The 25762-nt window shown below is 46.1% G+C and overlaps 1 protein-coding gene across 1 annotated transcript in view; it reads right to left on the bottom strand.

Annotated features, from left to right (window-relative positions):
- The window catches only part of LOC141258519 (vomeronasal type-2 receptor 1-like), a 157635-nt gene extending 134540 nt beyond the window's left edge, over positions 1 to 23095 (bottom strand). The window contains exons 1-2 of the mRNA XM_073673505.1: positions 22869 to 23095; positions 12261 to 12429 (exon numbers count right to left, since the gene is read on the bottom strand). Of these exons, the coding sequence (XP_073529606.1) occupies positions 12261 to 12429; positions 22869 to 23095 (396 nt within the window). The remainder of the gene's footprint in view (positions 1 to 12260; positions 12430 to 22868) is intronic.
- Positions 23096 to 25762: the final 2667 nt, after the last annotated feature.

Below are 25762 nucleotides of genomic sequence, written 5' to 3'. Positions count from 1 at the left end.
ACCAGTGGAAATCTGTGATTTGATCTGATGAGTCCAAATTTGAGATCTTTGGTTCCAACCACCGTATCTTTGTGCGACACAGAAAAGGTGAACGGATGGACTCTACATGCCTGGTTCCCACCGTGAAGCATGGAGGAGGTGTGATGGTGTGGGGGTGCTTTGCTGGTGACACTGTTGGGGATTTATTCAAAATTGAAGGCATACTGAACCAGCATGGCTACCACAGCATCTTGCAGCGGCATGCTATTCCATCCGGTTTGCGTTTAGTTGGACCATCATTTATTTTTCAACATGACAATGACCCCAAACACACCTCCAGGCTGTGTAGTTCAGTAGGACTATCAGCTGTGTATCCACCAGACTTCTGCACAACACAACTGATGGTCCCAACCCCATTTATAAGGCAAGAAATCCCACTTATTAAACCTGACAGGGCACACCTATGAAGTGAAAACCATTTCTGGTGACTACCTCTTGAAGCTCATCAAGAGAATGCCAAGAGTGTGCAAAGCAGTCATCAAAGCAAAAGGTGGCTACTTTGAAGAACCTAGAATATAAGACATATTTTCAGTTGTTTCACACTTTTTTGTTAAGTATATAATTCCACATGTGTTAATTCATAGTTTTGATGCCTTCAGTGTGAATGTACAATTTTCATAGTCAAGAAAATACAGAAAAATATTTAAATGAGAAGGTGTGTCCACACTTTTGGTCTGTACTGTATGTCTGGTGCAAAGCCAATACTGCACATCATCAAAAGAAAATCATATCCACCATGAATCATGGTGGAGGCAGCATTATGCTTTTGGGCTGTTTTTTGACAATTTGTTTTTTTTCGCAATATGACAGATTTGGAATGCTACCCGAAGGAAAAGTGGGCAAAGATTGCAAATTCTAGTTGCGTCATAATGTCACGGATATAACTCACACACCTCCCCAGCCCTCTTCTATTCACCGTGCGGTTTCAGGCCTTTCTGCTAATCTGCCTCATGCAGCACTGCTGCGTATGCTTGCTGCATTCATTTAGCCTTAGGGGGGCGTAGCCGGTCATACTGATGGTATCTGTCCATATTTTACTGTTTATTGGGTATGAGAAGCTAAGAATTTTTTTCTTCATACAAGTAAGATGGATGCAACAAAGATTGTGTAAACTAATGCACAGGCCAAGGTTATGTGTACACAGTATCTTTTTCATGTGGATTCTGGTTGAAACCCGCCTGAAAAAGCACCGCAGAAGCATCCCATGAAATGAACATAATGCCAAAACGACATCGCTGTGCACACGTTCTGTTTGATGTCACTTCTTTCAACCACTTCAGAGTTTGGAAACCCTGAAGCAGTTAAAAGAAGCGATATGCTCATTCTTCTTCATGGTACAGAGTGAAAGACTCCTTCCTGAAGCAGCTACAGGGGCGACAACTTGGCGACTGTGCCAGTGTCTATAGGACACCATGTGCACATAGCCCAAAAAGTGGATTCCGCACACTGGAACAAAAAAAAACAATTTTTCATGTATGAGAAAAATAACCTGACATTTGAAACTGGCCTCAGACTTACTTCTGATATTGTTTTCTCCCTCCCTTCCTCCTCCACCATTTCTTCTCATCAAGCTTATTCATTCTACCTCCGCAGTTACAGACAATCAGATGTGCACACGTAGATTTCAAAATAAATGGTGCATTATTGACTATTGTCACTGGGGGACAAACAGACCCCTTTTGCAGCGTAAACCATTTTGCTTATTAGTGGTTCTCCATTGCAGCATGTGAGTTGAGTGCAGTAGGTAAATGCTATTTTATTTTCTGGCACACAGTACTCTTTGGCCTGTCTCAATGTTGTGTTCTCATCTCCATTCTCCAATCTTTTTCCGAAGATTGACTTTTCCTACCAGCAGCATTGTCAAGTTGCTGGCATGACATTTGTCTTTCCTATGCTCCTATCAGAGGGAGTAGAGCTGGGAGACTTGCCTAAGAAATTGGCCACCTCTGATAGACTATAGAATTAAAAATCCATCCACTCTTGAGAACAGAGAGGATTTTTAATATTAAGTACATGCAAAGTTGAACATGAGAAAACCGCTTTAACCCCTTCGCAACCTTGGGTTTTGTCGTTTTTGCTTTTTCGTTTTTTGCTCCCCTTGTTCCCAGAGCCATAGCGTTTTTATTTTTTGGACAATATGGCCATGTGAGGGCTTATTTTTTGTACTTTTCAACACCATTACTAGTTTTACCATATCATGTACGGGAAAACGGGAAAAAAATTCCAAGTGGGGTAAAATTGCAAAAAAAGTGCAATACCACAGTAGTTTTTTATTTATTTTTTTTACCACGTTCACTGAATGCTAAAACTGACCTGCCATTCTTATTCTCCAGGTCATTACGAGTTCGTAGACACCAAACATGTATAGGTTATTTTATATTTAAGTGGTGAAAAAAAATCCAAAATTTGGTAAAAAAAACTAAAAAAAAATAGCGCCATTTTCCGAGACCTGTAGCGTCTCCATTTTTCGTGATCTGGGGCTGGGTGAGGGCTTATTTTTTGCGCGCCGGGCTGACGTTTTTATTGATAACATATTGAGGTAGATCTGATGTTTTGATCGCCCGTTATTGCATTTTATTGCAATTTTGCGGCGACCAAAAAAAGTAATTCTGGTGTTTAGAATTTTTTTCTCGTTACACCGTTTACCGATCAGATTAATTCTGTTTTTATATTGATAGATCGGGCGATTCTGAACGCGGCGATACCAAATATGTGTATGTGGGGGTTTCTTTTTATATTTTATTTTGAATGGGGCGAAAGGGGGGTGATTTAAACTTTTTAATTTTTTATTTTTTTTTTATTTTTTTTATATTTTTAAAAACATTTTTTTTTCACTTACTGCATGCTTCAATGGTCTCCATAGGAGACTGGAAGAAGCAGTTGTCTGGTCGTCTCTGCTACATACAGGGGACGAGCAGATCCCCTGCATGCAGCAGAAATGGTCCTGTGCTATGAGCGCCGACCACTAGGTGGCGCGCATAGCGACCAGATCATGACAACCACAGGCGTCTGCTGCAGACCCTGGGTTGTCATGCACGCCCATCGGCGACCCGCGATCACGTGACGGAGTCGCCGATGGGCGGGGCTTATGACACGCAACCCGGAAGCGCGCGTTAAATGCCGCTGTCGGAGATTGACAGCGGCATTTAACATGTTAACAGCTGCGGGTGGATCGCGATCCACCCGCGGCTGTTGCGGGCACATGTCAGCTGTAAGAATCAGCTGACATGTGCTCGGTTCAGTGAGGGCTCAGCGCAGCAGCCCTCACTGAACCGGGGGTACGCAAATGTGCGTACTAAGACGTCATGGGTTGGAAAGGGGTTAAATAGATGTACCCTATGATTTTCTATGTTTCTATAAATCCCAATCAAACTCTGCTGCCTGACTAATCCACCTGTCCCCCCGCTATTCCCCAGCCTCTCCCCACTGTCCATCCCATCACTGGCTCCCCATTGCCCAGAGACTCTAGTTCAAAACCTTAACCATGGCATACAAAGCCATCCACAACCTGTCTCCTCCATACATCTGTTACCTAGTCTCCCGGTACTTACCTGCACGCAATCTCCGATCCTCACAAGATCTCCTTCTCTACTCCCCTCTTATCTGCTCTTCCCACAATCGCATACAAGATTTCTCCTGTGCATCCCACCTACTCTGGAACTCTCTACCCCAACATATCAGACTCTCGCCTACCATGGAAACCTTCTAAAGGAACTTGAAGACCCACCTCTTCCGACAAGCGTACAACCTGGAATAACCCTCGCTCCACCATACCGCTGCACGACCAGCCCTGCCCTTGTGTCACCCTGGCCTGGATGCCACAAAATGTAATAAAGCTGTGTCTGAGAGCAAGGGGGAGGTTCTCTAGTCAGGGGAACATTAGCATGCCATGCCTCCTGTCTCAGGCCAGTAGGGGGAGCAGGCTGCCCCTATAAAAGCTGGTGCTGGGGGCAGGGTTAGGGAGAACTTGATGGCCTGTCTCAGGACTGAGACGTGTCCTAGAGCAGAGCACGGACAGAAAGTTGTATTGCACCTAAGAGGAAGTGTGGCAGGAGGAGAGCCACAAGCCAGAGACAAGAGGCGAAGAGAGCCTGTCTTGGCAGATAAAAGACTTACTTTACCAGACTTTGGTGTCTGAGGCTGGGAGGATTCTACATCCTCCAGCAGATAACCAGTTCGCAGGGGACTGTATATTCCTTGGCCTAAGAAGCCTGGAGGCCCTGCCACAACCGAAGGGACCAGTAAAGCCGTACAAGGCTGGGAGCAGAAAGGAACCCACGTTGCAGGCCATACAGGCGAGAATACACGGAAAGCTCGGAAACGTGGGCTGTTATCCTATAAGGAGGAGATAGTCAGAAGGAGCGCAGAAGGCACGGTAGGCCTACACCCTCACCCTGACCAGGGCCAATCTCCCAATTGCTCTCAGACATCCAGGTCCCCTCCTAGCCGGGACTGTTTATGGGTCAGTTTACCTGTTTGAGTAAAGACCCTGGACTGCAACCTGTTGTCTGTGTGCTCCTTCGCGCCTCCAGTACTACCGGTACTGGGACTCTCACCACCATCACTCCCACCATCCATTATACTGCCCTGGGGCCGCACTCTTCCCGTGGTGAGTCACACCATCCCAGCTGCATACATCATCAGCCCCAGCGGTCTGCCTTGCAGCGGCAGTTCCTAATGACCGCAAATCCACGGGTGGCGTAGTCGGACATAATCAACAGCACATAACGGACTACCACTGGCCTGACCACCCTGAGCCACGGAACCGGGTTGCCACTACTACTCCCATCGTTCCCCTATTGCCCGGATCCGAGTGCCCCACGGCCCAGGGGGCGAGTCAGCTTTGGCGTAGTCGGCAGGATTGAATCCAACCCGCCACAAACGGGTATTGCGTGCCTGAAAAAGACTTTTGTAACTTAACTGTGGCGAAGTTTCCCGCCATCCGGAGTCGTTTCCCGCCGTCTTCTGCCGTCTTCCCACCATCCGCAGCTGCTTCCCGCCATCGGACGCCATCTTCAGGACGCCGAGCAGGAAGAAGAGGGGCGTGGACGCCGAAAGCGCGCGAGACCCGAAGCTCCGCCCCACGCACCGACGCTGCGCAAGGTCCTGGAAGGGAGAGAGAGCGACGCTGACGTCATCAGGACGCGACGCCAGGTCCTCGTCCATAGCAGCAGCAGCGGAGCCGCGGCCTACAGAAGAGGATCGTCGGAAGGCAGGCCACGCTTAACTAGGGGGGAGGAAGATGTCGGACACAGAGGCGCCCACTACCACCAACGCAGCTGCAGCAGCGGTGATGCCCTTTTCCCTGCCCTACATCCCTGGAGCGGCCTGGCTGCCCAAATACTCAGGGGAGCCCCATGCCCTAACTGACTTCAAGGAAAGGCTATACAGTTTGTTCCACGTTTACCCCCTGACAGAGGAACAGAAGGTCAGCATATTAACAGGGCAGCTAACTGGCGCAGCCCAGAGGGAGGTAAAATCATGGCCCACTGAGGAGAAAAGAACTGTGAAGGGTATTCTGACCCGGCTGCGGGGTACCTTTGACACACGTACCTCCGCTGAAATTAAAATGAGGTTCTATGGGTGTAAGCAGCGGGCACAGGACAGCATCAGAGACTATGCCCTAAATCTGCAGGAAGCCTTGAGGGCTATCCAACAAACTGACCCTGGCAGTGTGCAGGAAACGGATAAACTGCTAACAGAACAATTCATAGAAGGTCTGCTGTCCAGCGCCAACAGGGCCCAGCTGCGCCTCATGTTCTTTCAGAACCCCTACCTGACCTTTGCCCAATTTAAGGACAGGGCCATAAGGGTGCTCCGTGAATCCACAACCAGTGGCGCTATAAACCCCCGGCGCCCTGCTATCACCTACCACCAGGAGACGGCGCCCTCCTCTATGGACTCCGTGGAGGCTGATGCACAGGCCCTGAACCAAGCCCCGTCGAAAGATCTGCACCACCAAGTCCAGGAGCTGACCAGGAGCATCGTGGCGTTGACCAGGACCGTCCAGGCGTTGCAAGTGGACCCGTCAAGACCCATCGAGCTGGCTTCAAGCCCGGAGGATGTCCCGTGGCGTCGACAGGGGAGGATCCCGTCATTCCGAGGGAGGCCCACAGACCGTTACGCAGAGGATGGACAGCCCATTTGCCGTCGATGCAACCAGCCTGGACACATTTCCAGGTACTGTAATTTAAACGGGTCCAACCTGGGGTGGAGGGCCAACCCCCAGGCATAAGTTGATCCAGGCCCTTATAATTGGCGTGATAAGTACGTTGGGGGGCGCCCGGTTTTACCCGTGGTGCTGGACGGTATCCCCATGAGTGCCTTGCTGGATACTGGGTCACAAGTAACCACTATCCCTTATGTACTTTTTAAGCAGTATTGGACTGATGCTGATATCACACGGTATCCAGACAGTAACTTGAGCATCATCGCCAGTAATGGCTTACCCGTGCCGCAGATGGGGTTCAAGGAGATGACCATTAAAATTGGTAAAGTTGAACTACCGGCACAGGGAGTAATTATTGTGGACATTGACCGTCGTGAAAGTCACCCTAAAATAACTGTGGGTACTAATGTAATTGAAAATTGTCTTTCAGAGGTAATTGTAATTCTACAACAGGTGGCGGTGAATGCTAGATCCAGCCAACAGAGAGTCCTCAACAAGGAGATAAAAGCCCTGATGAGAAGGCAGCAGGTAGAACTGTCTGGTGGTGAGATCGGTAGCGTAAGAATGAGTGACCCATTCCCCATTTCCATGCCTCCCAAAAGTGAAATGATGATCTGGTGTCGGACTGCAATCGGGTTGAGAGGTAGAGACTACCAAGCCATGGTAGAACCCGTGTACTCAGACTGCAGGCCCACCATTTTGACAGCCCGGGGGGTGGTTGATGTCCGTCAACATTGGGGAGAGGGAGGTACACTTACCCAGGTACGCTACACTCGCCAAGCTGTTTGTGGTCGAACACAAAGCTATCAGGGCCGTGGAACCCTTGCCTCCATCTCCTCAGGCGGAGGGTAATGGCTCCCAGAAACAAAAGGAGGACTGGTGCCAGAAACTCCACGTGGGTGCTGACTCCACTTCCCTGCACCAAAAACAAGGAGTCTACCGGGTGGTACAGGAGTACGAGAGAGTCTTTAGTAAGCACCCGCTAGACTTCGGCAGAGTAAAAGGGATAGAACACCACATCCCCACAGGGAGCCACCCACCAATAAAAGAAAGACACCGACCTGTACCCCCTGCACATTATCAGAACGCAAAGAGCATGCTAAGAGAGATGAAAGAAGCTGGGGTCATTAGAGATAGCTGTAGCCCCTGGGCAGCCCCCTTGGTTCTGGTGAAAAAGAAAGACGGCACCATGAGAATGTGAGTCGACTATAGACAAATCAACCGTATCACCCACAAAGACGCATATCCGCTGCCTAGAATAGAGGAGTCTTTAGCCGCACTAAAATCAGCTAACTTCTTTTCTACTTTGGACCTTACTAGCGGGTACTGGCAGGTTCCTGTGGCAGAGGCTGACAAGGAGAAGACCGCCTTCACCACCCCGATGGGACTGAGTGAGTTCAACTGTATGCCCTTCGGGCTCTGCAACGCACCAGGGACCTTCCAGCGGCTGATGGAATGCTGTCTAGGGCACCGAAACTTCGAGACGGTCCTCCTTTACCTGGACGACGTGATTGTCTATTCGAAAACCTACGAGGACCACCTAAAGCACCTGGCCGAGGTGTTCGAAGCCCTGGCAGGCTATGGCCTGAAGGTGAAACCATCGAAGTGTCACCTGCTGAAACCAAAGGTCCAGTACCTAGGGCATGTGGTAAGTGCGGAAGGAGTAGCCCCCGACCCTGACAAGGTCACGGCAATCAAGAGCTGGCCAAGCCCCTCCAACATCAAGGAGGTGAGACAGTTTCTCGGTTTGGTAGACTACTACCGAAGGTTCATCCCCGGGTTCACTAAGATGGCAGCTCCTATGCAGGACCTCCTGATCGGACAGTCTAAGTCCAGGAGTCAAAAGCCACCCTTCAAGTGGGATAAACCGGAAGAGGAGTCCTTCCGCCAGTTGAAGATGGCCCTCACGGGGGATGAGATCCTGGCCTACCCTGATTATGGCCAGCCTTTTATCCTTCACACAGACGCCAGTAATGTGGGACTGGGAGCCGTACTGTCCCAAAACCAACAGGGCAGAGAACGGGTGATCGCATACGCCAGCCGGAAGCTGAGGCCCACCGAGAGGAACCCGGAGAATTACAGCTCCTTCAAGCTAGAATTCTTGGCGGTGGTATGGGCCGTGACGGAACGCTTCAAGCATTACCTGGCCTCCGCAAAGTTCACAGTGTACACGGACAACAACCCGTTGACACACTTGGACAATGCAAGACTGGGTGCCCTAGAACAGCGGTGGATGGCCCGTCTCTCCAACTATGACTTCGTGATCAAGTACCGGGCCGGCAAAACCAATGCCAACGCAGACGCCCTGTCAAGGATGCCTCACTTACCTGAAGGTGACGAAGACCCAGAAGAGCTGGAGGAGGTAGAACTCCCCGCGTTTCACCGGCATGGAGCCGCTCAATACTCCCACCGCGTGAAAGAGGAGGATCTAACAACCGTGATGATCAATCCCCTACCTCACCACAGCTGGGCCGAGACCCAAGATAGTGACCCTGCCATCCATCTGGTGAAAGAACTGCTGACCCAGGAAGACGCTCGCATGGATCCGGATGCTCCAGAGGAAGCCAAGCAGCTGTGGAAGGAGAAGAGCAAACTGTTCCTCTACGAAGGCAAGTTGTGCAGAAGGATTGTCAACCACCGGACGCACGAGCTGACCTGGCAAGTCGTGGTTCCAAGGCGGGATGCAGCTATGGTCCTGGGAGCTCACCATGACAGAGCGGGACACTTCGGTTGGAAGAAACTGGAGTTCCTGCTAAGAGGAAGGTTCTTTTGGGTCGGCATGAGAGGAGCTGTAGAAAAGTGGTGCAGAGACTGTGGCCCTTGTCACCTAAGGAGGAAGGACCGCACCAGCCAGAAGACACCCTTGAGGCCCATCGTCACCACGCAGCCTCTTGAGCTGGTAGCTCTAGACCACGTCAAGTTGGCTCCAAGCCGGTCAGGGTACATCTACGCCCTGACAATCGTGGACCACTATTCCCGTTTTCTCGTGGTGGTCCCGGTAAAGGACTTGACAGCCCAAACAGCGGCCAGAGCCTTCCAGCGATACTTCTGCCGTCCACACGGGTATCCGGAACAGGTCCTGACAGACCAGGGTCCAGCGTTCGAGGCTGAAATCTTCCAGGAGTTCTGCAACCTCTATGGCTGTAAGAAGATTCGTACAACGCCTTACCACCCCCAAACCAACGGGATGTGTGAGAAGATGAACAATATAGTCATTGATCTCCTGAAGACGTTGCCCCTGGAGGAACGCAGCCTGTGGCCAGAAAAACTGCCGGACCTGATAGACTTATACAATCATATCCCGGTGAATGCTACCAACTGCACCCCGGCTTACCTGATGCGAGCCAGACCAGGTAAGCTGCCCGTAGACCTGGAGATGGGAGTCCTAACACCTGAGGACACCTCCCCGGATGCGGACTGGGATACGGAAAGGCAACTGCAGTACAAGAAGGTACAGGAGAGTGTGGAGAGGAGCCTGGCCCAGGTGAGAGAAAGGCAAGAAAGACTCTTCAACCAACACGCCCCTGCTGGTCCCCTAGAACCTGGTGAGCAAGTCCTAAAGCGAAAAAGAAGGCTACATAAGTTGGACGACCAGTGGGAAAGGGAACCCTACACCGTACTGCAGTCTGATCACGACAACCCGAAGGTGTGCGTGATCACCAAGGACGGAGGAGAAACCACTAGTACCATCTCCAGAGACCACCTCAAAAGGTGCCCCGAGCAACTCCGTAGTGCAGAAGAGGATCAGAGTGACCTTGAACCCGCAGAGGACAAGGAAGAAATGATCAGCACCGTTCTCGGAGAGTTCCCTCAGTCCTGGACTCGCATAAATGATGCCATAGTGGTACCCGTCCTGCATTTCCTGCAACCGGCCCAGCAACAACCAACACCAGAGCCGGAAGGTGAAGAGGAACAAGCGGTTCCAGAGGCGGAAGAGCCTTTACCAGCAGCCCAGGAGAGTCAACCCTCTGCTGACAGTGAGCCTGCCATGCCTGCGGTAAGCCAAAGGACCCGCAGACAGCTGCCTGCCCTACCTGTACACCCAGCTGGTAGCTGTACCCCTAACGCTAGTGGGGAAAGCCAGGTTGGTCCACCACCAGACAGTGGGCTACGTAGATCAACCAGGAGCACAAAGGGGCAGATACCCGCTCACTGGAGAATATAGGATGCACTAATTGTAAATAATCCTGTTGCCAAATGTTGAAATGTTTGCCAAGTTACATGCATGTTTGGTAATTCTGTGTTTCAGTTTCTTGCAGCTACCGTAAGGACTCACAGGTTATGGACTTTTTATAACCGGAATCTTGTATGGACTGCGTTCGGAGCCTAACCCAGGAATGAACTAAGACTGTGAAGGACTTGGGGTAGGACAGACCCCCACCTGGTTAAGGCTCCCCATTGTGCTGGTGATATGGACACCCGGTCACAGACCACACTGTGACCTTAAGAACTCAATCTGTGCGTCACTTGTATACTAATGTTTTATGGTATGCATATTGTCTTTGTTTATTGTTTAGTCCCGGAGTACTAAATTTCACTAGGGGGGAATGTGTCACCCTGGCCTGGATGCCACAAAATGTAATAAAGCTGTGTCTGAGAGCAAGGGGGAGGTTCTCTAGTCAGGGGAACATTAGCATGCAATGCCTCCTGTCTCAGGCCAGTAGGGGGAGCAGGCTGCCCCTATAAAAGCTGGCGCTGGGGGCAGGGTTAGGGAGAACTTGATGGCCTGTCTCAGGACTGAGACGTGTCCCAGAGCAGAGCAGGGACAGAAAGTTGTATTGCACCTAAGAGGAAGTGTGGCAGGAGGAGAGACAGAAGCCAGAGACAAGAGGCGAAGAGAGCCTGTCTTGGCAGATAAAAGACATACTTTACCAGACTTTGGTGTCTGAGGCTGGGAGGATTCTACATCCTCCAGCAGATAACCAGTTCGCAGGGGACTGTATATTCCTTGGCCTAAGAAGCCTGGAAGCCCTGCCACAACCGAAGGGACCAGTAAAGCCGTACAAGGCTGGGAGCAGAAAGGAACCCACGTCGCAGGCCATACAGGCGAGAATACACGGAAAGCTCGGAAATGTGGGCTGTTATCCTATAAGGAGGAGATAGTCAGAAGGAGCGCAGAAAGCACGGTAGGTCTACACCCTCACCCTGACCAGGGCCAATCTCCCAATTGCTCTCAGACATCCAGGTCCCCTCCTAGCCGGGACTGTTTATGGGTCAGTTTACCTGTTTGAGTAAAGACCCTGGACTGCAACCTGTTGTCTGTGTGCTCCTTCGCGCCTCCAGCACTACCGGTACTGGGACTCTCACCACCATCACTCCCACCATCCATTATACTGCCCTGGGGCCGCACTCTTCCCGTGGGGAGTCACACCATACCAGCTGCATACATCATCAGCCCCAGCGGTCTGCCTTGCAGCGGCGGTTCCTAATGACCGCAAATCCACGGGTGGCGTAGTCGGACATAATCAACAGCACATAACGGACTACCACTGGCCTGACCACCCTGAGCCACGGAACCGGGTTGCCACTACTACTCCCATCGTTCCCCTATTGCCCGGATCCGAGTGCCCCACGGCCCAGGGGGCGAGTCACCCTCACCTACTGTATCCTCACCCATCCCTTGTAGACTGTGACCCCTCGTGGGCAGGGTCCTCGCTCCTCCTGTACCAGTTGCGGTCACGTTTTGTTCAAGATTATTCTAATTGTTATTTTATGTATACCCCTTTTCACATGTAAAGCGCCATAATAATAAATAATAATAATATTATTATAAAACCTATAATTGCTGTGGTAGGAGCCTGTATCTGATTGCTTGGACCATTAGATGATTCCATTAGCATTACAGACATTGAATGGAGCATGCAGGGGTACTGAGCTAGTTTTTCTAATTCTAGTGTAATTCTAGTGATTAGTGGGAATCCCAGCAATCTAACATTTTTTACCTATTTTCTGTTTAGAAGATAAATATATTTTATGGGAAACCCCTTTAATTGATGAAATATTGAATTTGTAACTGATATCACAACATGTGTCTCATACAAAATTGGCTCACCTGAATTACGTTCAGGGATGAAGAATATGGTAGACTTTTTATAGACAAGGATGGTGGAAGTGTCGAATCCCACCGCTTTAATTGAGGGTTATCCTTCCTGATTATAGAGCTGAGGTTATTAGGATCAAATCTCACCTGATTATCACAGCTGTCGCTGCTGTTACTCTGCCTGTCAATAACACTTAACATATTTAACCATCTGGTCCAATATACTTTTCTTTCATGCAAATCGAATAGTAATTATAAACTTCAATCTATGCTAATAAAGAAGAAACTGTCAATTTATGGCCATACTCAAGCTAGCATTGCAGTTTGTGGCACCTGCTCATGGCTCCTGATAGTTTGTACATTCTAATTCCATGCTGTATGAGGTTCGTATCACACTACTGAGGGTAGATCTGACATCATTAGTGATGAGCGAGCATACTCGCAAGTACTCGGTACTCACCCGAGCATCTCAGTACTCGAGATGCTCGGAGCTCGCCGAGTACTAGCGAGATGCTAGGGCGTATGCTCGGGTCCCCTCCCTGCATGTTTGGCGCTCTTTAGAGCGCCAATCAACATGCAGGGATTGCCTGCCACTCATTGTAATGCCACAGCCATGGTGATTGTGGCATTACAGTGATTGGCTGGCCGCACAGCGTCATCAGGTCTATATCAGACCTGGCGCCGCTGTGCTCGTCACAGTCACTCCGGAATCAGGCAGAGTAGGGAAAGCTACTGCTGAGCTAGGGAGAGATTTGGTTGTGTATTAGGTAGTATAGGGAGAAAAACCGGACATTACACATATCCATCTCAACAAACAGTCCTTCTGAGGACTAATCCATCTGCAGAGATATCAGGCAGGCAGTGTATATAGGCAGGCAGTGTATATAGCAGACTGCAGTGCATATAGCACAAGAGGCTCCATTCCAATTCTGCCTCCTGCTGCTGTTAGATATTTCTAGACAAAGGCCCAGGTCTCAGGGGCCAGTAATACTTTTTTTTGGATCTTAATCCTCATTATCTGCTTAAAAAGCAATCCAGAGAACACCGTTTTTCTGCACCATTTGCTTGCTGGCACTGTTGAATACAGCCAGGTCCTTTCCATATTACAGGACTAAAAATCCAGCTATTTAAAACTGTGTTTTCTCCGTCACACGGATCACATATAGGTTTTCAGAAAATACTGACATTTCTAACCTCCATTAAAAATTTGTTTCAGTGTGTCAGTGAAGCAATTGACACCAGTTTGCTGTTCAAAATAGTTACCTACAGGCCAGGTATTTAAAACTGTGTTTTCTCCATCACACGGATCACATATACGTTTTCAGAAAATACTGCCATTTCTAACCTCCATTAAAAATTTGTTTCAGTGTGTCAGTGAAGCAATTGACACCAGTTTTATGTTCAAAATAGTTACCTACAGGCCAGGTATTTAAAACTGTGTTTTCTCCATCACACGGATCACATATACGTTTTCAGAAAATACTGCCATTTCTAACCTCCATTAAAAATTTGTTTCAGTGTGTCAGTGAAGCAATTGACACCAGTTTTATGTTCAAAATAGTTACCTACAGGCCAGGTATTTAAAACTGTGGTTTCTCCGTCACACGGATCACATATAAGTTCGCTCCAAATTCAGTCATTTGTACTAAGCGTGGAAGATATTGTCCTCCATTTAAAATGGGCAAGGCACGTGGCAAGGGACGGGGAACTGGTCTTGATGGTGATGGTGATGCATGCAGAGGCCGAGGACAAGGCCATGGGCAAGCTGAAATTGTGCCACAACAAACACCCACATCTTCTCGCCTGACCTTCCTGTCCCAATTCCTAGGGGACCGCAGCACACCACTATTGAACCCAGAGCAGTGTCAAAAGGTTGTTGGTTAGATAGCGGATAATGCTTCCAGTCACTTAGTCACCACCACCACCACCAGCCTGTCTTCCACACGGTCAAGTCTCAGTAGCCGTGAGTCTGGACCTCATATTCCTCACCTTGATCCTCCTTCCTCCCACCATGCCAAGTGCCTGGAGACAAATGATCCCACACTTGGACACTCTGAATAGCTGATCACTTTTCCATTTATAGATTCGGGCCTCTCGCTCGGTCCACTTGAAGTGGGGCAAGAGGAGATCGCATGTTGCGATGCCCAAATATTTGAGCAGCCACGGTCACATGAAGGCGACGGTGGGAAAGTGTCACAAGAGGTGGACGATGATGAGACACAATTGCCAAAATGTCAGGAGGAGGACCAGGGTGCCGAAGTGGAAGATGAGGTGCTGGATGATATAGTAACTGACCCAACCTGGCAGGAGGACATGCAGAGCGAGGACAGCAGCACACAGTGGGAGGGAGGCAGAGCACCCCAACAGGCAGGAAGAAGCAGTGTGGTGGCCGCAGACAGAAGGCAGGCAACCGTTCCCCGTAACACCAACACGAAGGAAGTTGCCAGTACAACTGTTAGATCTTCCCGAGTCTGGTTGTTTTTTAAAGCCTCTGCCAATAATGCCAAAAAGGCCATGTGCACCACCTGCCAGGCCAGCATCAGCAGGGGAGGCAAAACTACCAGCCTGACCACCACCAGCATGATCAGGCACATGGCAGCAAAGCACCTGACTTTTTGGGCCGAACCCCAGGATCCAGGAACAGTGTCTGCGGGTGGCACCATTGCTTCTTCCGCTGTTGTGCATGCAAGCCAATCCCCTGTCCATGGTGCATGTGAAGATGCCTCCTGCCCTGCACCTGTCGTTGCACATTCTCAAGTAGCAGCATCAGGAAGCATGTCCACGTCCTTGTCCCAGAGCAGAGTTCAGTTCTCCATACCCCAGTCCTTGGAACGCAAGTGCAAATACGCAGCCAACGTCCCACAGGCCACACTACTAAATTCTCATATTTCACGACTGCTTGCGCTCGAAATATTGCTTTTTAGGCTCATGGAGACGGAAGTATTCTGCAACCTGATGGCAGCGGCCGTCCCTCGGTACTCGACCCCCAGCCGCAACTATTTCTCCTGGTGTGCCATCCCCTCATTACACAAGCAGGTGTCCAAAAACATTAGCCGTGCCCTCAACAATGCAGTTACCGGGAAAGTCCACCTAAACTCGGACAAGTGGACAAGTGCTTGTGGGCAGGGACGGTACATCTCGCTGACGGCACACTGGATTAACATAGTGGAAGCCGGGACCCAGTCGGACATTAGGACGGAACACATCCTCCCGACGCCAAGGATTGCGGGCCTTAGGTCAATCAGGGTTGCCCCCACGGTCTACAACTCCTGCACCTCATCCTCCTCAGCTTCCTCCTCTTCAGCCCCCATCTCCGAAATGACCACATCAGTCACAAGCTGTAAGCACTGCAGCAGTGCCTCGGCCAAGCGGCAACAGGCAGTGCTGAAGCTAATATGCTTAGGTGACAAACCACACAATGCTGAAGAATTGTGGACAGCTCTGAAAGAGCAGGCAGATCTGTGGCTCACACCGCTGAACCTACAGCCATGATCGTGTGTGACAATGGCCGAAACCTGGTGGTGGCTCTCAGGCGAGGCGAATTTACACACGTACCATGCCAGGCCCATGTGCTTAACCTCGTAGTTCAGCGGTTTCTCAAATCCAACCCGGAGCTGCCGGAACTGCTTGTTAAAGCACTCCGCCTGTGTGCCCATTTTAGAAAGTCACCTACAGCTTCTGCCGCCCTTGCAGCGTTTGCAGCTTCCGGCTCACAGACTGGTGTGTGATGTCCCCACGCATTGGAACTCCACACTGCAGATGTTGGGAAGGATTTGTGAGCAGAAGAGGGCAGTTGTTGAGTACCAGCATCAACAAGGCCGTCAGTATTCAGTTCAGACTCCACCAGGGAAGATGCTGAGGGAGTACCTTGCCGGCCATACCAACGTCCTCCGTGATTCCTCTGTGCCTTATAATTATTGGGTATCCAAACTGGATATGTGGAATGAACTGGCTCTCTATGCCTTGGAGGTCCTGGCCTGCCCTGCGTTTTATCAGAGCGGGTTTTTAGTGCCGCTGGTGGAATTATAACTGAAAATGCTGACAGGCTGATTCTTATAAAAATGAACAAGGGCTGGGTTGGGCCAGACTTCTCAATACCACCGAATGATAGCAGCGTAACATAAATTCAAATCTAGTGTCTTTTCTTCGGAAGTGTATTCCCATGCACTTTTTAACACCCACACATGGGTATACGCTTCCTGATTTTGGCTATTTGCTCTTGTCCTCCTCCTTCTCATCATCCTCCACCACCATATCACCAGGGTGACCATGGTCCGTGATGCAGCGCCCACATAATTTTTTTAAAGGGTGTACATGATGCCCGTAAAAAAAAATTTTATACAGTATGTTCATGTATACCCCCCAGGGGTAAATGCTTGTCAGCCCATACACTTAGTGCATGGACATTACAAGTATAGGAGGTCCGCTCCTTTCTTCCAAGGGGAATTGGAGTGCCTTCCAATTTTTGGCAGCCCTTGCATTCACTGCATAGGTCAACACTATGGGAGACCCACTTCCTAATAATGGGAACATTTTTTCATGAGGCCCTCTACGTCTCTTCCAAGAGGCATTGAAGTGCCTCCAAATTTTTGGCATCCCTTTCATAAACTGCATAGGCAAACACAATGGGAGACCCACTTCCTAATAATGGGAACATTTTTTATGAGGCCCTCTACGTCTCTTCCAAGAGGCATTGGAGTGCCTCCAAATTTTTGGCAGCCCTTGCATTCACTGTATAGGCAAACACAATCGGAGACCCACTTCCTAATAATGAGAACATTGTTTTCAGGAGGCCCTCCTCTAAGTCTCTTCAAATGGGTAATGGGGTGTGTCCAAATTTTCAAAGGGGTATTGGGGTGTGTCCAAATTTTGGGCAGCCCTGCCACTCACTGCATACACAATAACAGTATAGGAGACCCACTCTTTAGTAATGGGAACAATAAAACATAGCCGGCTGATTGCTCTCTAAGAATAGTGAGGGCCGACTGCTGGCCCTTTAAGAATAGTAAAGGCTGCCTGATGGCCCTATAAAAATAGACTTTGTGACTTTCAGAGTCCCTCCTTCATAAATGAAACACGATGTGTCTGATGATATCTCACACACCACATGGCCAGATGAGGTTGTAAAATGTTAAAATGACATTTCCTGGTGAATGCATTTGTCACGGTTGAAAGCAATGCAAAAGTGAAAAAACGCATCAAAAACGCTACGTGTGAACATAGCCCAAGGTGTGGAGGAGCATTTTTGTTTTTGGTTATTTATTTTGCTTTATATACAAGTCATTACCCTGGAAAGAATGTTCCTTAACGTATTTCCCAGGAAAATCCATTTTGGTTTCGTTTTGGTATGTTTTATTGTGAGTCCATAAAAGTGGCGTAATACCTCTAACAACATTGTTGACAGAAGTGACCTGGGAGTCAGAAATGCTTCCAGGGATCTTCCTTATGCTGTCCCCATGTTATTTGAGCACTGTTCCCATCAATTTGGGCAATTTTTATGCCCTCTGCAGACCGCCAAGGGGGGAGCCGCCTGAAAAATGCTCGAGTTTCCCATAGACTTACATTGGGCTCGTTGCTCGGGTCGAGCACCTGAGTATTCCAATGTGCTCGACCCGAGCATTTTAGTGCTCGCTCATCACTAGACATTATGAACCATGGTGGTTAAATGTGATGATAAAATATTTCATGGTGTTTGCATACCAAGGGTAATATTGGATGCAGAGGTTGTAAAGAATAACATAAAAATGTAGTGCAGGGAGATATGAAGTTTCATAAAAATTACACCATAATGTAATCACTGCAGACATAGCAATATACCACTTTTAAAATGGATATGCTGCAATCCCAGGGTGGACATACCATTGATGCTACCTGTGCAGTTGCACACAGCACTTTTTCCGGGGACATGGGGAGAGATTGATGTCTCCCACCGGTCCCCTGATGAATCCTGAGTGACGCAGGGGGAAAAGTGTAGGAAGTACTAATGATAAGTGTCTTTATTTTTTCTAGTCTTATTGATGGACAACTCTGGACTGGGGCAGGCGGGCTGTAGCTCTGAGTAAGGTGATGGCCCCACTATCAGTATTTGGTCAGTATTCGGTCAGTATTTTTTCTCAGGAGTAGAAGCCAAAACTAGGTGAGGAACAATCAGAGAAAAGGTATAATAGAAACAAGTCACCAATTCTGCATTTATCACCCACTCCTGGTGTTGGCTCTCACTCCTGAGAAAAAATACCGACCGAATACTGACCAAATACCGATAGTGGGGCCGTGGCCTTAATGAGACATACAGAGCTATTTCTCAAGTAATGTATATGTAGATCTAGAGCATGTCTTTTTTTCCCCTTGGGATTGGACCAGAGGAGCAATAACGTTTTGAAAGACTGATAAATGTTGGTCAATTGACAGCTGGAAATTGTTCTATTTATGGTAACTGCCCCATTGTAGGAGTCTTGTTCTGTCCCTTGGAGATTGTACCAAGGTAAGAGAGCCCTTTCGCAGTTACATTTTATTGATATATGCTCTGGATTTGATAATACTGACACAGCTGTACAACATATGTCTTCAACTATGTCAAGTGAATTCTGACTTACATATGCATACTTTTTCCATTCTTTCACTATCTGTACTGTGTCTTTTTGAATTTAGATAGGGTTTTACTAGGGTTACCAGGGACACCGATGGTGAGCGGGGGTGCCACTTCACAAAAATTAGGGTGCCAACCTCTGCTGCCAGGCAGGGAGAGATAAAGGGATGATTAGGGACTTGACAGGTCCATATGTAACACTGCCTGGCAAAAAGCAAGATTAGTTCTGACTATATTCCCTGTATACCCTATAGTATTTCTGTCTGTTATGAGTTTTAGAATTATGAGTCCGATATACTTTTAAAATAATAATATAAGTAAAATTTTATGGGTCTATTTTTTCTTAGGTTTTAAAGTTTATAAGGCCTAATTTCTTTACACATGAACTTGTGGTTGCACAGGGGCACAAGAGTTAAGGGGCCCGCTTACATAATGAAAGCAGATGGAATTGTGCATTACGATGACCTATGAAAGGCCCAAATATTGTTCTTGCTCAGGGGCCCTGTTCTCTTTGCGTCTGTCCATGCTGTAATCCTATAGTGTATGATACATATGATGTATAGTGTATGACATATGACCCTGATACAATATGATACATGATTTTACACACAGATACAGATTTGCAGTGGGGTCGGAGTTGTTAAACTGCACATAGTGGTCATAGTGACCTGTCAAAAGTTTTTAAAGGAGGGGGAAAATGTGCAAAGTCAATAGTAAAACCAAATGGGCAGGAGCGTTCAGTTGGGAGCTGCTCACCTCAGAGTCTGAAGAAAAGCTCAGTAGGACATCTATAAGCCCATTTACAGTCTTTGAGGAGAGCAGAAACCAGAAAGACGGGCTTGGCTGCCAATCGAGTAAGAGCCTAGTAGAGAGAGCCTAGTAGAGGTGTTCGAGGGTATTCTCCTGATCCATTGTATTTCCTGGTAGATATCTGTAATTCTAAAATCCTAATTGGGGTTGTAATCTCTGAACCCATATTATTCTACTGAACCAAACTTACATCACCACTGAAATGTATGGCAATCTAAGTTCGGTTGAGATGACCTACATGAAGTTCTATAGTCGTAATGTAGGCCTTAGATGTGACAAAATTGGAAATATAAATGCCAAGGCCTGGCACAGTCAATGTCCATATTGACCAGGCAATAGCTCTTAGGGTATGTGCACATGGCGTCATTTAGATGCCGGTGTAATTGCTGAGTTTTTGAAGCAGAAGACGCTTCAGGAAAATAGTGTTTTTCCTGAAGTATTTTCATTGGCGTTTATGCATGTCCCTCAGTCCTTAATGTCCCTCAGTCTTTCCACTAGCATAAAGTCACAAAAAGTGCTAATGTTTGACACAAAAAACTGATGCATAAGCCTTGGTACATACCACCTATGCCTCACAGTCGCTAACTACTCTGGCAGGGTTTGGTAGCACTGCCCCGTACAGCGGCCTTTAATCCCTTAAAATCAACAAGGTGAATAGGCTCATAATACAAATGGGAACAGCAGTGGAGACAAAGCACATAGAGAAACACAAATTAATGAGAAACGCAAAAAAATATTATAAATGAGGATTATAAGAATTACCCACTTTGGATATGGTCCTACTCAGTTGCCAATGGGTGGCTACTATGCAACCTAGTTGCTACTCAGAACCCTTGTGACCATGCAAGCCACCCATAGCTTTGATTGTAAATTAATTGTTGTTAATAAACATGAGATTTTAGAGGAAAAGTTGAAAAACCACAACATAAAAAAAAATACATTTACAAACAGTTTTTTAACAATCAATTAGAAATTTGTGGAGAGTTATATGGCCATGCAGAATTTTGGCTACAATGCAACAACTGCATCTCATATGTCCAATGGCTGTTGCATGGAAATATGTCCTTACATCCCTGCTGTATCCCTATATGCCTCATACAGAGTTTTTTTTGTCATAGTGCAAGGTAAAAAAAATGTGGCATACTTCATTGGACTCCAAAGTCTAACAAAGCCTTTATGACCCTTTAGTATTGACCCATAGATGTATGTACTTTCGATCATACTCTGTGCACATGGCTCTGATCTCTCAAAGAATTTTTAGCATTTTTGTTGCATTTTATTTTCAACCAAATTCAAGACTGGATAAAATAATAGAAGTCTTGTTTGACTTTTACGTTAATTTAGAGCTCATTTAGACGACTGTGTATAATCGGTCTGTGTGCTGTCCATGTGTGCCATGGACCCCTCACTGAGACCACACTGACCTATTATAGTCAGTGTGTCAGTGAGCATGGACGATTTTCTACACAGACCATCGGTGGAAAAAAATAGTAGCATGCACTACTTTTGCCTGTTATACAGACCAGAAAAATGCATTCAGTGTCAATACCGCTTCAGCCCACAATGTGGACAAACATACAGAGCTGCATGGTCACGTCCTCAAGTTGCAGTCACGGCTAGTCCAATTTTCTTTAATGCCACCTAATAATTCCATAGTAATCAATTTAATGTGTCAGACTCATCAATTCTTATATATATGTATGTATATATATATATATATATATATATATATATATATATATAAATATGTACTATAGATATATAGACAAGACATATATCTATACACCTATAGTACATATATATATATATATATATATATATATATATATATCGCAAATATATTCCCCCTTTAATTTGTGGAGGAGGGGAAGGGAAAATTAATAGTCTCTATCATTAAATAGTATCAGGCTAAGTTCCCATGATGAGTATTTGATGCATTTTTTTCTCATGATTATTTTTATGCGCAAAAGACACAGCATATTACAGTTCCAACAAGATGGATGAGATTTATAGAAATCTCATGTTCACAGCGCGGAAAATCTGCAGATAAAAACACATGCGTGTCTTCAGTGCTTTTCTGTAGTGGGAATGCAGTTTAAATGCATGCAATTTGCACAAGATTTTATCAATTAAGTTTTATCAAAGCTAAGTAATTCAGTAAAAAGGAAGTTTTTAAAATAAATTTATTTTATTTAAAACATGAAATACCAAAAAGAGACAAAATCTGCAGCTGGAAAACGTGATAAAAACATACGTTAAATAAAAGGCACTGAAACGGAAAAAAAAAAATTCAAGTAACCTAGTTAATTGGTGCTGAAATGCACCAGAGAATCTGTAGCATAAAAAAACACACCAAATACTCATTGTGAGAACTTAGACTAAGGACAGAGACAGACTGTCGTATAACTCGTGCGATGATCGCATCGTACTGAACGGACTTACCTGCACCTCTCCTGACCTGAGCATGACAGCGTAATGGATTTATATGCAGCTGCCAAGCTCAGGTCAGGAGAGGTGCTGGCCAGTACGAGGTTTATGATGCGATCCTCGGACAAGAAATACGGCAGTGTGTCTCTGCCCTTAGACAGCAGATGTGAAAGTCAGCTATTAAAGGGAACCCGTCAGCTGATACATGCTGCATAAACCATGGTCAGCATGTATCAGTCATTGACTGTGTGATCACAGCCATATATGTTTGTCTCAGAAACACTGCAGTGTTTCAGAGAAAAACATACTTTTAATAGCTGCCGGGCACCGGGCCACAGGGTGACTAGTTGTACAGGAGGGTCCCTGGAGGCTTCTCTCCACCCTCTGACAGTGACTGATAAATTCTCTGCCTATACACAGCCAGTGGCTGATATATGCTGCCCATGGTTTGGCCGAATGTATCAGCTGACAGGTTTACTTTATCTCCCTGAAGATGTTGCTATTTACCAGTAGCATCCCTGACCAAACCATGCAAACTCTACTAATCAGCAAAGAGGTTAAATGTGAGATTCACGTTCTAAATCATTCAAATCATTAAAGTTATTTAACATTTCTTGAATCCCACCCATGTGTCTGCACCTTAGTGAATAACTGGTAAAGCATTATTACATTAAAATGAAACACATTTCTATATATTTTAGATAATTTAAAGAAGGGCTACTGCCTGGTCTCCTTATCGATATCTTTGATTTATTGTATGACCCCTCTGCTAAATAGTGACAAGAGCTTGGACTTACCCTTCACATTTCGGGGATTTGGGTTCTTCCATGTCAGTGTCATTACTCAATATGGTCCTGAAGTGGAAGGGAAACATGCCGCCGATGATAAGTTCATGGTTTTTAGATTCTACAAATCCATGGAGGTCAAATTTTCCTATCAACCTGCACTCTTGACCGCACACCAAATGTTGGTTTTGTAGACATATGACCAAAGCCACCACTATATGAAGTATGTTGGTCTTCATGATGATGATGAGGATGATGATAAAAGAACACCGTTGTGATCAATATCCAAGGTTGTCAGTTAATATCCGAGCTTCGTCTTAAAGACACCTTTACAGTTGCTGACGTGTAAAGGTATAAGAGGGTGACCCTGGGGATAAGAATCCCTGATGCTTCCTCACACAGAACATGGCACATTTGTCAGTCAGGAGAGAAACAGCTGTCAGCAGGTAGTGATCCCGATGCTTCACTGTTCATTATGTTAAATACACCTACAGGTATTCATGAGGGATCCCACTGCCTTCTTGATTGGTTAGAAACATAAGTCATGAATGAAAGGTTTAAAGTATCAGATGTTACCTACACATATGGTATATCAATCCTTGCAGCTACCTAAGATATTATTGGAGTCACACAGTCAGGTTGACAAAGACCAACATTTCAATAATAATATTACATTTGCAGATTGTTCATAATGCACTTTCCTAATATAATATTCAGTATTCAGTGGATTTATATTTGAACTTCACTTTCACCTCATTTAGAGGTTGTCACAAGCAGCTGATAACCAGGGGACTCAGTATCTGGACTTCTAGCTGATAGACCAGGTTTTATCTGAGAGGGGATGTTCATTGTTAATTAAATATTATAGTCTGTAACAACCAGACATGCTATAGTAGGGTTAATATTTTGCTTAAAATATTGTCCGGGACTAAACAACTGATGGCCTATCCACAGGAGACATCATTAAAGACGCACTCCCAACAAAGTTTTTATCTTTTATATATTACAATCATTATGTTATGCAGCACTGTGTACTTACAGTTGCTCATTTTGCCTTTTACCCAGCTAATTCTTCTCTTTTCTCTGCTCTATGTAGAAACAGGAAGAGTCTGGTCCCATACTGTAATCCATCTGTGTCACATGTGGCTTTCAAAATGAACAGTGGCATGATGTTGAAAACCATGGGAGAATGAGCTGCTGCGAGCGGGCTGATGGACTGGGGTGACCTCAGTGAGATCACCGCTTGCACCGTGGGAAAAATTCATAAACGGTCGCATCATGCCACTGTTCATTTTAAAAACCACATGTCACACAGATGGATTACAGCGTGGGATAGTATGGGTTATCTTCTTGTTGGACAGGTGAGGGATATGGATTATTATTTTTGTTTTTTTACAGGGGACATTGGCTTCAGTGGATTTATTCATTAAGGTGAGTATAAGTTTGCTTTTTTATTTTTGTTTTTTTTACAAGGGACATTGGCTTCAATGGATAAGGCGTTAAGGTGAGTATAACTGTGTTTTTTATTTTTTAATAAATGTGTTAAACAGGGTGTTGGCTTTTCTTACAAATAAAGAATTTTATTCTTGCTTTGTGTTTATTTCAAAATTTACTATGGGGTTAGTAATGGGAGCGTCTTATAGACGCCTCTCCAATACTAAGCCCTGGGCTTAATGTCAGCTGCCAATACAAGACTGACATCAACCCCAACACTATTAACCCACTTGCCACCACACCAGGGCAAGTGGGAAGAGCTGATGATAAGTGCCAGATTTGGTGCATCTTATTGATGTGCCATTTCTGGGGCCGCTGACGGCTGATGTTATTATCCTTAGAGGGGGCAATATCCATGGCCCCTTCCCTGGCTATTAATATCAGCTCACAGCTGTCTGTTTAGCCTTTGCTGACTAGAATTTATAGGGGGAACCTATGTCAATTTTTTCTGGGATCCACCTGTAATCTAATCAGTAAACACTAATCAAACAGCTGTAAGCTATTATTAATAGCCAGGAAATATTTTTGCTTAATGGACACTTTCCCTGGCTAGTATTATCAGCCTCCAGTGGACGGTTTTCCCTCTGCTGGTTATCAATAATCGGCAAGAGCCCACGCCATTTTTTAAATTTAATTCTTAATTTTTCACAGTATGTACACAGCGGGTACTGAATACAACTCCCATCATTGTCTCCTGGTTGTGCTGATCTCAGTGAGTGCAGGGTACAATAATGAGAGCAGCCTTAAGCTCAGTGAGAAAAACCTGATATGGTCCGTGTGAAAAACCTGACATGTGCGCACACCCATTGAATACAATGGTGTGTGTATGTCCATATATGTGGTCCTTAAAAAACAGACCGCATACGGACAAAAAAATGGACGTATGAAGGAGGCCTAACACTAATTCTCCAGAGGTCCAATGTACCAGAGGATTTCATGAAAACATTTAGCTGTTATTTAATTGATCAAAAAAAATCACCTCAACCTCTCAGTGATTGGGAGGTTATCACTGGATAGTGGAGAACTTCCAAATTGAGAATACCCCTTTAAGTTTTTGACAGAAAATTGCCCAAAAATTTGTCCCATTTAATGAATTAGCGAATGATATAAGCAGAAAATGGAGATATTTATACGTTGGTTAAAATATAAAAGTTTCTAACTATCCCAAGTGGAAGGTAAGGCTAATAAAATCTTGAATACATTTATGATAATTATTATTAAATAGAATCAATATTATTAGGTTATCAATAATTTTATATTTCATTAGTTATTTCATATCTTCGTCTTAAAAATATACAGTTAGGTCCATATATATTTGGATAGAGACATTTTTCTAATTTTAGTTTTAGACTTTACCACAAAGAATTTTAAACAAAACAATTCAGATGCAGTTGAAGTTCAGACTTTCAGCT

Source organism: Phyllobates terribilis, unplaced genomic scaffold, assembly GCF_046119375.1.
Source record: "Phyllobates terribilis strain yellow unplaced genomic scaffold, ASM4611937v1 Scaffold_3__8_contigs__length_932513732, whole genome shotgun sequence".
Lineage (NCBI taxonomy): Eukaryota > Metazoa > Chordata > Amphibia > Anura > Dendrobatidae > Phyllobates > Phyllobates terribilis.
Note: the sequence above shows the minus strand (reverse complement) of the source record. Positions and strands in the feature narration are given on the sequence as shown.